Here is a 16787-nt window from a genome sequence, read left to right as displayed (position 1 = left end):
TATTTCTTATGTTAATGAATATACAAGTGGAATTGCCACTTGTCGTGTCCGCCTCAGCTGGTAAAGAATTTGCCCGCAATGCGGGAGATCTGGGTTCAATCCCTGGGTTGGGAAGATCCCCTGGAGAAGGGAAAGGCTACCCACTCCAGTATTCTGGCATGGAGAATTCCATGGACTGCATAGTCCATGGGATGGCAAAGAGTAAGACACGACTGAGCGACTTTCACTTTTCATATCTACTAAAGTTTATCTCCTAAAAATATTAAGACCACTCACTGTGATCAGAAATGACAGAGTATCTTTTCCTCTTTTGTTCACTCTTTCACTACAATTAGCATTCCACTTTTAATTTTATAAAACATCATCTTTGTGGAGTTTGATTTCATGGGAATAACTTTTTAAATATAGTTGGCCTGATACTTAGTCTTACAGCAAAAGAATAAAAATTTCTGAATTCTGTATCTCTGATCATAATCCTATGCATCTCCCCCTAGCCACTGAATGAGCCCCAAATGATGGCATGTTGGGTGTTCTGTCCTCTTGCGTTACCACCTTCTTGCCTAGTTTTCCTCACACATTCTATATCTGCTCCCAAATACCTCCCAACTCCTCTCCTCCTGGGGCTTCCCTGTGGCTCAGATGGTAAAGAATTTGCCTGCAATGCAGGGGACATGGGTTCAATCCCTAGGTCAGGAATATCCCCTGGAGAAGGTAATGGCTACCCACTCCAGTATTCTTGCCTGGAGAACTCCATGGACAGAGAAGCTGGCAGGCTACAGTCTATGGGATCACAAAGAGTTGGCCACAACTGAGTGACTAACACTGTCCTCACCACTCTCCTACCTCTTCACCTCATGCTGTTCCTTCTGACTAACATGCCTTCCTCTTCTATCTTTATCTGGAGAAACTTTTGAGGTACTACTCAAATGCCTTATCCTCTAATGGATACTGGTATTTCCACCTCTGACTCCTCAAAGTACCTCATATAATTCATGATGCCTGCATTGTGCTATCATTGTCTATCACTTTTCCTTTCCTTTTTCACTCCCTCCTTTTCTTTCTTCCTTTCTTCATCAAACTTACTGAACAGCCACCATGCACCAAGCACCTATCTTCACAGACCAATGGCTTACCTCCACTCCTAAATTTTACTCAGCTACATTTAGTGACAATTCCCTCCCCAAGGTCTACCCTCTGGGGCTGCCAGATTTAGCAAATTGAAAAAAATGAGATGCCTGGTTAAACTTGAATTTCAGATAAATAATGAATAATTTTTAGTATAGGTATGTCCCATACAATATTGGGGGGGGGGGCATAGTTATACTAAGAACTTCAAATTTAACCAGGTATCCTGTATTTTATCTGGCAACCTTACTATCACCCTACCAGTCTACTTTATGGGATGTATATTTAGATACAGCATATGCCCAGTATAAATAAATGCCTTCTATTTTGTGATTACGTTTGCCTGATTCAGGTAGATCGTCTTAAAGTATAAAATGTAAATATATATAGTACACATTATAGTACATCTATACTTTATATATAGATATATACATATGAAATACTACCCCATTGAAGAACCAATACAAATCATTAGTGGAGATCAATATTCTTAACCAAGGATACACTGAGAATCAAGTAGAAGTTATTCCTTGACCCCAGGCCTACTGAATCAGAAATTCTGGGGGTGGATCAGGAGATTCTGATGATGGCACTCCAGTGAGAACTGGTACAGACCCTACCAGAAACTCATGGCATATTTCTAATGGTTATCCTTTCCTTACACTAGATTAGTTTGGACTTGGCAGCATTTGACAAATCATTGTCCTGTTAGACAATCAGAGGTAAAACTATTGGGATTAACCTCTGACATTCTTGGCTTGGCATCACATTGTTTTAACTATACTCCAGCAGAACAGCAACAAATTCTGTAAATATAATGCATCTACCCAAAGAGAATGATGCCCTGGCAAGGAATGAAAGCAAGTCTTGACATGCCTCAGTGACTTGACTTTTCACACACATCTCTCTGCCAACAAGGATTTGTGAATATGTTGTTCTGATGAGGAGCTTCACAAAATTGAATGCCTATTTTGGCACCGTGCTAAGGGATGCCTCTTTTATTTCTGGCTTATTTCAAAGTCCCCTCTCCTTAAAAAAATTACATGATAAGAGAGGCAGCTACAAAGGGAGGCTATAATTCATCCAGGTGCACTCATTTCTGAATGGTCGGCTCTACTAAAAAAAAAACTGGTGCATCTAACCTCCCAGTTCATTCAGAAAATATCAAAACCCTATGGATGTAACAGGAGCACTGTCAGTGCCCAGCAGCTAAATGTGACCCTTAATCTCTTCCAAGGGTCCATATGTGCAAAAAAGCAGTCCCAGGCCACTCAAAGGGCAGATGAAAGAAACACTACCTACCCATCCCACCGAGCTTGAGCCCCTGGCTCAGTATACTCATTTCCCCCCTCAATTGTTTTTTTTTCCAATTGTTTAATTTAGGAAAGCTTGAAGAAGACATACAATGAATTTGCAAAGTATCCTTTGTCCTAACAGACCTTCCTTAACAAGAATCATATTAAATATTTCAAGAGAGACTGCTCTGTCTCTGAATGAAGCTTGATGATAGAGAAGTTATTTCTGTTTGTTTTCCACAGGACTTGTGATAGCCCGCTAGGTATCTCCACTTTGCTAACAAATTTAGCCTCGTTACATATCATGATTACTATGTATTCTGTTCATACCATTTGATATGTCTCAATTAGGGAAATGTCCTGATCAGAGTGAGGCAATCAGAAATTCTGAAAGAGACTTTAAAGCTGTCTTTTCCTAAGGTTCACCCCCTCTCCGATTCTTTATGAACAACATTCCCTCCTATTACATAAAAATTATTTTCAAAATCAATCATTATAACTACCTTCAATTTGCCTTTGTAATCTGCCTATGTGAGATTTAAAATCAAGAGGCTTAGAGAATCAAAAAGTCTTAATAAAAGCATTCCCAAGATCCTCATAGAGGTTACATTTCATTTTTCTTCTTGAAGTTTAATAAAACTAAGATTCACTGGACAGGGGCCAGTGAGCTACAGATAATATGAATTTTTGTCTTAAAGTAATAATTAAAACCTAATGCAAGTCACGAATGCAGGTTCAGAATGTCGTATGACCTCCAGTCCATCACTTGTGTAAATCTTATGTCATGTGAGGAGGTAATAAAAAATAATAAGCAAAGCTTAGTTAGGGAATATCAGAGTAAAGCATTTAAGAGAAAATTTACAAGAAAATACTTTTTTTGCTAAAACAATAACATCACTTACTTAAACCAATGAACTTAGGCAAAACAGATGTTCATGGAAATTAAAAGCTGTAAATTTTCTTAATATTTTGAAATAATTATTTAAATGTTTTCTAATACATTATTGTCAATATTTAAGAACTGCATTATATATGTTTTAAATGACCGTAAATAGACCTATAAATATATGATACTGTTTACATATGGAATCTAAAAAAATAATAAAAATGAACTTATTTACAAAACAGACATAGAGTCACAGATGTAGAAAACAATCTTACAGTTACTAGATGGGGAGAGAGAGAAATTGGGAGATTAAGATTGATATATACATATTACTATACATAAAATAGATAACTAATAAGAACATACTTAGCACAGGGAACTCTAATATTCTGTAATGACCTGTAGATTTAAGGCACTAGATCTGATAGATAGAGGGCCTGATGAACTATGGACTGAGGTTCGTGACACTGTACAGGAGACAGGGATCAAGACCATCCCCATGGAAAAGAAATGCAAAAAAGCAAAATCGCTGTCTGGGGAGGCCTTACAAATAGCTGTGAAAAGAAGAGAAGCAAAAAGCAAAGGAGAAAAGGAAAGACATAAGCATCTGAATGCAGAGTTTCAAAGAATAGCAAGGAGAGATAAGAAAGCCTTCCTCAGCGATCAATGCAAAGAAATAGAGGAAAACAACAGAATGGGTAAGACTAGAGATCTCTTAAAGAAAATTAGAGATACCAAGGGAACATTTCATGCAAAGATGGGCTCGATAAAGGACAGAAAAGGTATGGACCTAACAGAAGCAGAAGATTAAGACGAGGTGGCAAGAATACACAGAGGAACTGTACAAAAAGATCTTCATGACCAAGATAATCACAATGCTGTGATCACTCACCTAGAGCCAGACATCCTGGAATGTGAAGTCAAGTGGGCCTTAGGAAGCATCACTACAAACAAAGCTAGTGGAGGTGATGGAATTCCAGTTGAGCTATTTCAAATCCTGAAAGTGCTGTGAAAGTGCTGCACTCAATATGCCAGCAAATTTGGAAAACTCAGCAGTGGCCACAGGACTGGAAAAGGTCAGTTTTCATTCCAATCCCAAAGAAAGGCAATGCCAAAGAATGCTCAAACTACCGCACAATTGCACTCATCTCACACGCTAGTAAAGTAATGCTCAAAGTTCTCCAAGCCAGGCTTCAGCAATAAGTGAACCATGAACTTCCAGATGTTCAAGCTGGTTTTAGAAAAGGCAGAGGAACCAGAGATCAAATTGCCAACATCCGCTGGATCATTGAAAAACCAAGAGAGTTCCAGAAAAAAACATCTATTTTTGCTTTATTGACTATGCCAAAGCCTTTGACTGTGTGGATCACAATAAACTGTGGAAAATTCTGAAAGAGATGGGAATACCAGACCACCTGACCTGCCTCTTGAGAAACCTATATGCAGGTCAGGAAGCAACAGTTAGAACTGGACATGGAACAACAGACTGGTTCCAAATAGGAAAAGGAGTACATCAAGGCTGTATATTGTCACCCTGCTTATTTAACTTATATGCAGAGTACATCATGAGAAACGCTGGGCTGGAAGAAGCACAAGCTGGAATCAAGATTGCTGGGAGAAATATCAATAACCTCAGATATGCAGATGACACCACCCTTATGACAGAAAGTGAAGAGGAACTAAAAAGCCTCTTGATGAAAGTGAAAATGGAGAGTGAAAAAGTTGGCTTAAAGCTCAACTTTCAGAAAACGAAGATCATGGCATCTGGTCCCATCACTTCATGGCAAATAGATGGGGAAACAGTGGAAACAGTGTCAGACTATTTTTTTGGGTTCCAAAATCTCTGCAGATGGTGACTGCAGCCATGAAATTAAGACGCTTACTCCTTGGAAGGAAAGTTATGACCAACCTAGATAGCATATTGAAAAGCTAAGACATAACTTTGCCAACAAAGGTCCGTCTAGTCAAGGCTATGGTTTTTCCAGTGGTCATATATGGATGCGAGAGTTGGACTGTGAAGAAAGCTGAGCACCAAAGAATGGATGCTCTTGAACTGTGGTGTTGGAGAAGACTCTTGAGAGTCCCTTGGACTGCAAGGAGATCCAACCAGTCCACCCTAAAGGAGATCAGTCCTAGGATTTCTTTGGAAGGAATGATGCTAAAGCTGAAACTCCAGTACTTTGGCTACCTCATGTGAAGAGTTGACTCACTGGAAAAGACTCTGATTCTGGGAGGGATTGGGGGCAGGAGGAGAAGGGGACGACAGAGGATGAAATGGCTGGATGGCATCACCGACTCGATGGACGTGAGTTTGAATGAACTCTGGGAGTTGGTGATGGACAAGGAGGCCTGGCGTGCTGCAATTCATGGGGTCGCAAAGAGTCGGACACAACTGAGCGACTGAACTGAACTGAACTGAACTGAATGACCTATATGGGAAAAAAAATCCTTAAAAAAGAGTGGATATATGTATATGTGTAACTGATTTGCTTTGCTGTATACCTGAAACTAACATAACATTGTAAATCAATTATACTTCAATACAATTTTTTTAAGTATAAAGTTTTCTTGTCCCTTTACAAAATGTCACACTTCAACCTTAAAAGTTTGTGAAAATCTTTTTTTAAATATCAAAGCATTTCTATGTTTTCTAAAAGATTCATCATTAAGCCATAAATTCTCCAAATAAATGACACAACAGAAAGAGAGAGAGGATCATTGCCTACTCCAGGCAGGGTAGTCCTCTGACCCACTTGTACCTTGTCCTAAATGTGTGAACCTCTCAGCCAGAAAATTATTTCTCTTACTGACCAGAAGAGGAAATTAGTCCTCTTCTGACCCCCTACATCCTGTCCATGAGGATATAGAAAACTAGATCACCCCTCCCCCACAGGACAGCCCTTTAGATTCCTTAAGACATTCATTAGGCATACTTGAGTCTTCTGTTTATAGGTAAACATCCCTTTTCAGTATTATCTCTTACACATGACAAATCTTCAGTCCTTTCATTATCACGGTCGCTCTCCCTTAAAGGCACCCAGAACTTGGCATCATCCCAAGTCAAGGACTTCTACACTCAGAAGAAATCAAGTCACCTCCCTTGACCTCTGCCATGATTCTACTAAAGCAACCAACAGTTAGCTTCTCTTCACATCAGAGAGCTAATTCTTATCTGGCTGAAGTGGAGTATGGATAAAGATGACTGATATATGTGGGGCAAAAGAGCAATAGCCTTCTCTTGAAGCTCTATGAAAGCCTGTACTTAACAGGGATGAAGATGAGGAGACAGTGGTTGAAGCAAATGGCAGTGAATTCAAAAAAGGAGAGAGAACCTCAGTCTGGAAGTGGCAGTGGAGACCAGTCTTCTTTGTTCCCTGAGAGTGTTGTGAAGGAAGTAATGTGGTCATAGCAAAAAGACAAAAAAAGTTTGAAGAACAGAGACAAAGACAGAGGAGTGTTTGTTCATACTAGAGCAACACATGAAAGGATACAATGATGACAACAGACAAGTGAGTGACATGGCCAGTGTTGAGGTATGAGGCATAGAAAGCTGGTAAGTTACCATCAATAACTACAAGGTAACAGCACGTTTATATTCACCATTGTCAACAAGTTAGATACCCAAGCAGTAGCATGGGGTCTTTAAAAAAGCTAGAGAAAGTAGTAGATAAAGGCAGTAGTTACAAGTGAAAGAACCATAACTCTGCTTTAAACAGATACCTTGAGGCAGTCCACTATTTTGCAACACTGGTTCATTTACTTCAACTGTGTCATCTTCAAGGTAGAAGTAGATTTTATAGCGTCTTATTCTATAGTTTCCTTGACTTTTATCAGGCACTTCATCTTCTAAATAGGCATCAAATGATAATACCTGTTGGAATCATAATTAGAAACTAAGAAATGAAAAAAAAAATCAGCAAACTTAAAATCAACAAAGCCACTGCCTACTTTTTTTTTTAATGTAAAGAAAACAGTTGAGGAAATGTTTGCAGAAAGACATTCTACACATCAGCTATGAGAATGGATATACAATCTAGGTTTTGCAGAAAGACATTCTACACATCAGCTATGAGAATGGATATACAATCTAGGTTTGTTGCTGTTTCATTATCATCCGGTTAGAATGAGGAAATGATATTCAAACAATAAATCCATCATTCAACTCTACCATAAATTGAACTAGAATCTGTCCTTGGAACTTCACAGTGTGATTCTATATGTATGTGTTACAGAAAAAATAATATTCTTTCCAAGAAGATGAATATAAGTTTTGTTATTTTTCTCTCGTTAAAAATAATAGAAAGCTATCTTGGTTTCCTTGGTGGCTCAGATGGTAAAGAATTCATCTGCAATGCAGGAGACCTGGTTTGATCCCTGGGTCGGGAAGATCCCTTGGAGAAGGAAATGGCTACCCATTCCAGTATTCTTGCCTGTAGAATTTCATGGACAGAGGAAACTGGCAGACTACAGTCCATGAGGTCACAAGAGTCGGACACAACTGAGCAACTTCATATACATACATCTTGCTTTTAAGGATAAAATTATTCTGATTTCTGGTCCTGCTGATGGCTTGCCTTGAGGGAATTCAAACAGGCAGAGCTGAAATTCTTCCAATGCACTGGAGACCCAACCCTATACTTGTCTTCAGGAATCTCAAAAAGCCTAGCTCAATGCCAGACCATTTCAAGCTTGGCCTGGGGCACAGGCTCCTTCAGAGTTCCATTTTAATACTTCCTTTGCTCTCATTTTTGTCCAATTTTTATAATTAAAGGAGTAAAAGTTAATTCTGCATATGTTGTAATACCAAGTTAATTCAACACAGACAATATATGTGAGTGAGTCTGTGAGGCACAATCTAACCTCTAGGGGTGGTCAGTGACCCTAATTAGGATTACATGCTCCAGGGCTGTTTAGCAAATTTCCATCAGAAGCCCACACTTCAGAAGTAGCTGACAAAATGCCTCAGTAATTTATCTCTCATCAACAGAAAAGGCTTTGCTAACTACCATAAAGAATATTAGAAATGAGTTTTAGTTACTGAAATAATCATATTCAAAATGAATGGATCAGTTACTGATCAGGCACTGTCTTTACCAGATAAGGTTTTAGGAATCTAGTGAGCCCAGACATCTATACCTTTCAGGTATCTATACTGGTACCTCTGGCTTCATTATAAAATGGTCCTACATTCAGTTGCTTTCTTAGGGAATTTATCTGGCCTGATTTCAGTTAGAAAGTTAGCCAAACCCACTACTAAAAGGTTGTCGTATTTGTGTTGAGTGAACATTTCCAGGTGTTGTTGGGTGGGCACAGGGTTTCCTTCTGGGATGATAGAAATGTCTTGGAATTAAATAGAGGTGATGGTTGTACAACACTGTTAATATATTAGATGCCACTGAACTGCACACTTTAAAATGGCCAATGAACTGATTCAAATGTATTCTTTTTAATGGCTGAGTAATACTCCATTGTGTATATGTACCACAGCTTTCTTATCCATTCATCTGCTGATGGACATCTAGGTTGCTTCCATGTCCTGGCTATTATAAACAGTGCTGCGATGAACATTGGGGTACACATGTCTCTTTAATGAGGTGGATGAAACTGGAGCCTATTATACAGAGTGAAGTAAGCCAGAAAGAAAAACACCAATACAGTATACTACCGCATATATATGGAATTTAGAAAGATGGTAACGACAACCCTGTATGAGAGACAGCAAAAGAGACACAGGTGTATAGAACAGTCTTTTGGACTCTGTGGGAGAGGGAGGGGGGGATGATTTGGGAGAATGGCATTAAAACATGTATAATATCATAAGACGGAGAAGGCAGTGGCACCCCACTCCAGTACTCTTGCCTGGAGAATCCCATGGACAGAGGAGCCTGGTAGGCTGCAGTCCATGGGGTCGCACAGAGTCGGACAAGACTGAGCAACTTCACTTTCACTTTTCACTTTCATGCATTGGAGAAGGAAATGGCAACCCACTCCAGTGTTCTTGCCTGGAGAATCCCAGGGACGGGGAAGCCTATTTGGGCTGCCGTCTATGGGGTCACACAGAGTTGGACATGACTGACGCGACTTAGCAGCAGCAATATCATAAGAAACAAATCGTCAGTCCAGGTTCGATGCAGGATACAGGAAGCTTGGGGCTGGTGCACTGGGATGACCCAGAGGGATGGTATGGGGAGGGAGGTGGGAGGGGGATTCAGGATGGGGAACATGTGTACACCCATGGTGGATGCGTGTTGATGTATGGCAAAACCAATACAATATTGTAAAGTAAGAAAAAAAATAGTAATAATAAAAAATTAAAAAATAAAATGGCCAATGATTAATTTTATGTCATATAAATTTAACCTCAATTTTTAGAAAAAGATGTGAGATGCTGAATTATATTGAACACTAAAATAGTAAATGTTATATGAGTTATATCTCAATTTTTAAAGGTATGGGGAGGAAGATGTTGCTGGAACACCTAAAAGGACAAAAGAGCTGGGACTCCATCAAGCTTTCAGTAGAGATAGTGAGAAGGAGCAAGATATGCCTGCTACCCTAGAATGTGCCACTTTAGCACATGGATTATTTTGAACTAAGGATAAGCAGAGCCCAGCAGACACAGGAAGAACGTTTTACCTCCCCTTTAAGTATGTAAAGCTTCCCAGGCAGCTCAGTGGTAAGGAATCCAATTGCCAAAGCAGGAGATGTGGGTTCAACCCCTGGGTTAGGAAGACCCCCTGGAGAAGGACATGGCAACCCTCTCCAGTATTCTTGCCTGGAAAATGCCATGGACAGAGGAGCCTGGTGGGCTACAATCCATGGGGGTCACAAAGAGTCGGACATGACTTAGTGACTAAACAACAATAACTGTCTAAAAGAATTTAGATATGAAACCTGCACCAGGAAGAGAGTTATTACCAGAGAAAACGTTTTCTATCAGAAAGCCTTATCAGCATGGCATGGCAAATAGTTGTTTACCAAACACTAGCTCTTCTCATTTTCCTGTGAATGATTTTCCTTCTCTTTGAAGCCCCAGACCCCTGTCCCAGTCTCTTTAGCTCTGAATGGTATATAAGCAACAAGAACCCAACTGCTGACATGTCTCATATTTTTATGGGACTCCCATATGTACAAAATTTCTTCTTCTTCCATTAATCTTTCATATATCAATTTAATTATTAGTCCAGTGTGGTGTTGGAGAAGATTCTTGAGAGTCCCCTGGACAGCAAGGAGATCAAATCAGTCAATCCTAAAGGAAATCAACCCTGAATATTCATTGGAAGGACTGATGCTGAAGCTGAATACTTTGGCTACCTGATACAAAGAGCTGACTCATTGGAGAAGACCCTGATGCTGGGAAAGATTGAAGGCAGAAGGGATGCGATCATTGGATGGCATCACTGATTCAATGGATGTGAGTTTGAGCAAACTCCGGGAGATAGTGAAGGACAGGGAAGCCTGGCATGCTGTAGTCCATGGGGTTGCAAAGAGTTGGAAAAGACTGAGCAACAACCAGTGAAAGAATCTAGAAGGGAAGAAATAAAAAGTTATCTACTCCTATAGTAGTATTCACTTTAAAACTTTCTTTTCTTGTAAAGTGTAGAGGAAAATGTAGGAAGTGTAGGAAAGTGTAGAGAGCATATTCATATCCCACCTACCTCTATGTATTGAATATTACTGGTATAAATTTGTGCATGACCAAACTGCCAGAGATCAGCTGATAACACTGTCATATATATTATCATTATTTATCAAATAAATGATGCATTTAAAGAGAATAAAGATGCTCAACAGAAACAAAGAGAAAGAAAGATATTATTTTAGGTTGGATTTCAATATTTCTATAAGAGGGATAGACTGACAGTTCATGTTCTGGCCCCTTGAGAATACAGGACTGACGAACACCAGCATGAAATGTAGAGAGCAGGTCAGAGAAGTAGAGATTGAAGGATAGAAAAGGAAGAGGGAGAGAAAATGGTAAAATATTATAGCAAAATAGATGCCAAATAGATTAAAAGTGATCTCACAAAGGTGAAAGAACTAATTGCAATGGAACTTGATGTACCAGAGAATCCAGAGAGAAAGCTCTAAAATAAAAATTGCAAGAAATGAAAATTTATAGAAACATAATTATGATGCAAAGTTTTATCATAATTTATGATGTCAAGCAGAGACTAGATAAATAAGGTCCTAGAGGCTGGCTATAATTTTCTTGAAAACGGAATGTAAATGTCATTTGGCAGGATGTGTGACCTTCCATTTCCCACAGGCCTTCACAAGCCCTGTATTACATAAGGTTATGTGCCTGATCCCCAAGGCATTCAGATTTTTGATGCTAGTCAAGAGGATATAAAATTTGAAATCAATTGGCTTTAAATAACAGATATGTATTTCCTCCTTATAAAGGAAAAAATTTTAATGTTAATATTTCTGAAATCACAGTCTTCTTAAATTAAAGCTAAAAGAAACATAAAGCAATCATGAATGCATTTTAATAAGGATTTAACAAAGCATCTAGATGCAACTTGAAGTAAGGCATAAATTTAACCTTGTGGGGAAGTAATTCTATTTTATTGTCAATTTCACTCTTTGCTTTGCATTGCATATCCCAAATAGCTGGATGTTAACATCAATTTGGAGAAGGCAATGGCACCCCACTCCGGTACTCTTGCCTGGAAAATCCCATGGACAGAGGAGCCTGGCAGGCTGCAGTCCATGGGGTCGCACAGAGTCGGACACGACTGAGCGACTTCACTTTCACTTTTCACTTTCCTGCATTGGAGAAGGAAATGGCAACCCACTCCAGTGTTCTTGCCTGGAGAGTCCCAGGGACGGGGGAGCCTGGTGGGCTGCCATCTATGGGGTCGCACAGAGTCGGACACGACTGAAGCGACTTAGCAGCAGCAGCAGCAGCAACATCAATTTGGATTCCTAATTTTCACCTACAGTGCTTCTAAATATTACTGTCTGATGTAGCATTGACACAAAAAAATTGTGTGTAGAAGATTGTCCATCATGTGCTAGGCAATGCAATCATAAGGCAAAACAATAATCTCTTAGAATAAATTACAGAATTTTAAAAGATGGTGAAGTTAGTATGAACAATGCATGAGTCATAAAGGCTATTACTCAGGAACCAAACATCTAATTGTCTAAAACTTACAGTTGAGTTTTTAGAGATATTAGGAAAGAAAGAAATACCAATAATGTTCAGACTTAAATGGAGAGGTATTAAAGAAGGTGTATAACAATAAGGATCAATGCATGCTATTAGAGGTTAGTTAGTAGACAAAAATTTGTATACATTTAATGCAGTGTTGTTTATTCTTCCTGAAAAAGCTGTTATTAAAGCTGTTATAAAAGCTGTTATTAAATCAATGGTTTCTCTTGCGATTATGGAATCATAGAATTAAGGAAATAAATTGTAACAAATTTTGCACTGTGTATATTAGATGGCTCCTTTATACAGGACAATATTTAAAGAAGTTTATCATATGTGAAGGGGAACAGAATAAATCACCCTAAAATATGCCTCTTTGGAATAAGAATTATCTTGAGCTTATTATTTTTAAGAAACAGCAAGAGAAAGGAGAAGCTCTGAAAGCTGAGTAAAAGTCATTATTGTAAGGGACATTTGGGGCTTTCCAGATGGTTCACTGGGTAAAGAATTTGCCTGTAATGCAGGAGACACAGGAGATGCAGGTTGAGATAAGGGTTGGATCCCTAGGTCAGGAAGATCCCCTGGAGAAGGAAATGGCAACTCACTCTAGTATTCTTGCCTGAAAAATCCCATGGACAAAGGAGCCTGGTGGGCTGTGGTCCAAAGGATCACAAAGAGTTGGACACCACTAAGCGTGCATAGTTTGTTGTTGTTGTTGACAAGGGACATTTACAATGATAAGGGAAATCTCCATTGGTAAGGGTATCTCTCTGTCTGTGCCAGGAAAAGAAAGACTGTATCTAAAAGGCAAATCTCTGGAAACTTAACAATGGAGAAAGCATGAACTTAAGTCTGCATAACAACTGCAATGTCCTTTACTGTGCTTTGCCTGATAACCTCCCATAACTGGCTCACCCTGAGGCAGGAGACACATGGGCCCCGCCCAGGGTAAAGCAATTGGTGATTCATTCTCTATTGACTCCAAGACAAGAATAGCAGGATAATTAAGGGAGGAGGCTGGGCCATGCCCGGACCACATATCTCTCATTCCTAAAGTCAGGAGACCACACATGAGCAGAAAAGTTCATTAAAGGTCATAGAGGAATGATGCTAACTAATGCCAGCCTACCCATTCGTCTTTTTGGTAAAATCCATCCTGGCTAAGAGATGCGTGTGCACAAATGGAAGGATCCTGAGATATACTAAATATGGACTGTGAACCAGGCAAATCAAAATGATTGGCCAAAGAAAACCTGGAAGAAATGCCCCATAAAAGTGATTTAAACTGCCACGATGGTGCAACTCAGGGAATCTCCCTCTGAATCTGCCCATGTCTACCCACATGTACTATACTCTTTTTCCTCCTAATAAATACTTTACTTACTTCACTATTTTCTGTTTCTGTGGAAATTCTTTGTAGAAATTCTGCAAAGGCAAAGGGCCAGGGCCCTTGTTACTCACCACTGGTCTAGTGGCTGGGATCTGGTGCTTTCATCACCAAATCCAACCTCAGTCTCTGGCTGGGAACCCAGGCCCTTCTCCAAGCAGTTTCAGGGTGAGGGCACCTGAGGTCACCCCCACCCCCAACATCTTTTGCCTTTAGCTGGAGCTAGTATTTAAGGTTGTGGCTTGGGCTACTTGGGAGAGTTACTCAGTTTTCCTAGTATCTCCCATGTATACAAGAGATAAACATGCTATTAAACTTGTTTGTTTTTCTCCAGTTAAGCTGTCTTTCATTACAGGAGGCATCTCTGCCAAGAACCTAGAAGAATACTGATAGTGGGTTGCCATTTCCTTCTCCAGGAGAGCTTCTCAACCCAGGGATCAAACCCGTGTCTCTTAGGTCTTCTGCATTAGCAGGTGGGTTCTTTACCACTAGCGCCACCTGAGAAGCCCCATACAGGAGGTAAACATGCTATTAAACTTGTTTGTTTTTCTACAGTTAAGCTGTCTTTCATTACAGGAGGCACCTCAGCCAAGAACCTAGAAGGGTAAAGGGAAAATTATTTTCCTTCCCTGAACAGGCTCATTTACAAAAAATTCTAATAAATTTGAAATACAGAAATCATAGCCATCAATCATCAATACAACTAAAAATATATCATGTAACTATAAATATTATCACCCCTAATAATTATTATGAGGTGAAGAAATTTTAAAATACAAAAAATAAGTATAAAATTTAATAAAATTTAAAGAGGTACAAATCTGTAAGATACAAGCAAACCTATAACCTTAAGAGAATTTAAAAACAGCTAACTCAGGTAAATGTACTAACTCAGTGATTCTCAGCCTTCTCAGCTTCTCATTAGGAACTGAAAAAAAACAAACATCATACTCAAGCCCAAATAAATTAAATTGAAATCTTGGAGGCAATTAAAAAGGTCATTAGTATTTTCTTAAAGCTCTACAAGTAATTCTGAAATGCATTCACTATAAGCAATGGATTGAACAAAAATATTTGAAAATTTGTCATTAGGAAAATAAAGCAAAAAAGGATAAAAGCACAAATAGATATATTTAAAAGGGAAAAAACAACTGTAATAAGTAAATCCAAAAGAGATTTTTTAAAAATTGGTAATATTCTAGTGAGTGGATGTGTGTGGGGGGGGGTGGGAATTTCCTTTACCCTTCTAGGTTCTTCTGACTGGTCTAAAGAATTAAATTGAAATGAGAAAAATTAACAGGGAAAAAAAACAAATTTTCTTATGTACATATAGGGCTTCATAAGAATATAAAGCCCAAGGACATCAGGCAATTGAAGCTTGTATGCCCTCTAAGAGAAAGAAAGATGTAGGGGTTTAGGTGGCTTCCCCTGTGGCTCAGCTGTAAAAGAATCTACCTGCAATGCAGGAGACGCAAATTCAATCCCTGGGTTGGGAAGATGCCCCAGAGAAAGGCATGGCAACCCACTCCAGTATTCTTGCCTGGAGAATCCCATGGACAGAGGAGCCTGGCGGGCTACAGTCCATATCGTTGCAAAGAGTCAGACATGACTGAAGCAACTTAGTATGCATGCATGCTAAGGGGTTTAGGACTTCAAAGAGGAGGAAGGTAATTCACAAGAAGATGAAAAAAGCAAATGTTCTGTAAACAAACATTTGCTGGGCCATACAGAAACAATGGGACACAGAGAGGAATTGTAACCAACACTTTGCTAGATTTTTCCCTGTCTCCCTTCAAGGAATAGGTCCTCTATCTAAGTTTTTTTACTCAGCTGGGGGAAGGTCAAAGGTTCTTCTTGAGTCTTTTGGGCCTTGACTGCTTTCAGCTCAAAATAAACTTTATGCCAAAGGTGGCAAATTTTGCTCCCTGCACTAGCAAAGATAGTAAAGAAAGAATGTAATAACATAAAATCAGAAATGCAATAGTGTATTACAGAGAGGTGTAATAAATTATAAGATAGACATTATCTTATTATAAGTCATTCAAGCTTTTATGAAAATAAATTTTAAAGCCACAGTAAGTGATTTTCTGTAAGAATTGTGAAGTATCAAAACACAATAATAGCCAAGTGAGAAATTTAAAAATTAAAAAAAAATTGCCCCAACAAAGGCTCCAACCAGGATGATTTACTAATGGATTCTTTCAAGCTTTCAAAGAAAAGAAAATCACAACTTTATATAACTCCCCTAGGATAACAAAAACGCTGGAAAGCCACAAAGGTGAATTTCAATGCCTAACAGACAAGCCATAAAAAAAAAAAGTTAACTCTGGAGCAACAGTTCTCACCGTGGCTTCACATTAGAATCACCTGTAGAGCTTTATAAAATCGTGATGTTTGGGCCACATCCACATCTATACACACCCACACACAATGAAATCAGGATGCCTCAGACTGAGCCCCGGTATAAGGGATTTTAAAGCTCCCCAAATGATTACAGTGTGCAAGCCAAGGTTGAAAACTACTGCTCCAGAGAAATTTCACTACTTAATGATTTATAGAGCCAAGATCCTAACTAAAATACAAGCAAACAAAGTTCAGGAGTCCATAAGAGTTATAAGCCAACTACACAAAAAGCAGCATTTTCCTCACAGATGCAAAGATGTTTCCAAATAAAGAAGTAAGAGCAAATATATAATGATCTCATACTGTTTCCCACCACATACATTTTAAAATTTGAGCAATTCCTTAACAGGATTAAAAAGCATCTGCTTTAAAACAATAGCCTAAACTTTCAGTACTATATTTAATTTAACTATGTGTCTACCACAATCAGGAACAGAAACAAAAATGCCCCTACCAACACCATGATTTAATATTTTTTTAGGCATCCTGGACAAGGTAAGAAGTACAAATATTAGCAAGAAAAACACAAAG

At 38.9% G+C, this 16787-nt stretch overlaps 1 protein-coding gene across 1 annotated transcript in view; it reads right to left on the bottom strand.

The window, feature by feature from the left end:
* EFHC2 (EF-hand domain containing 2) overlaps positions 1 to 16787 on the bottom strand; it is a 248392-nt gene that overhangs the window by 142028 nt on the left and 89577 nt on the right. The window contains exon 3 of the mRNA XM_055563252.1: positions 7027 to 7177. Coding sequence (XP_055419227.1) covers positions 7027 to 7177 — 151 coding nt within the window. The remainder of the gene's footprint in view (positions 1 to 7026; positions 7178 to 16787) is intronic.

This window comes from Bubalus kerabau, chromosome X (assembly GCF_029407905.1).
Source record: "Bubalus kerabau isolate K-KA32 ecotype Philippines breed swamp buffalo chromosome X, PCC_UOA_SB_1v2, whole genome shotgun sequence".
Taxonomy (NCBI): Eukaryota; Metazoa; Chordata; class Mammalia; order Artiodactyla; family Bovidae; genus Bubalus; species Bubalus kerabau.
The sequence above is the reverse complement of the archived record's forward strand: the minus strand, read 5'-3'. Positions and strand labels throughout refer to the sequence as shown.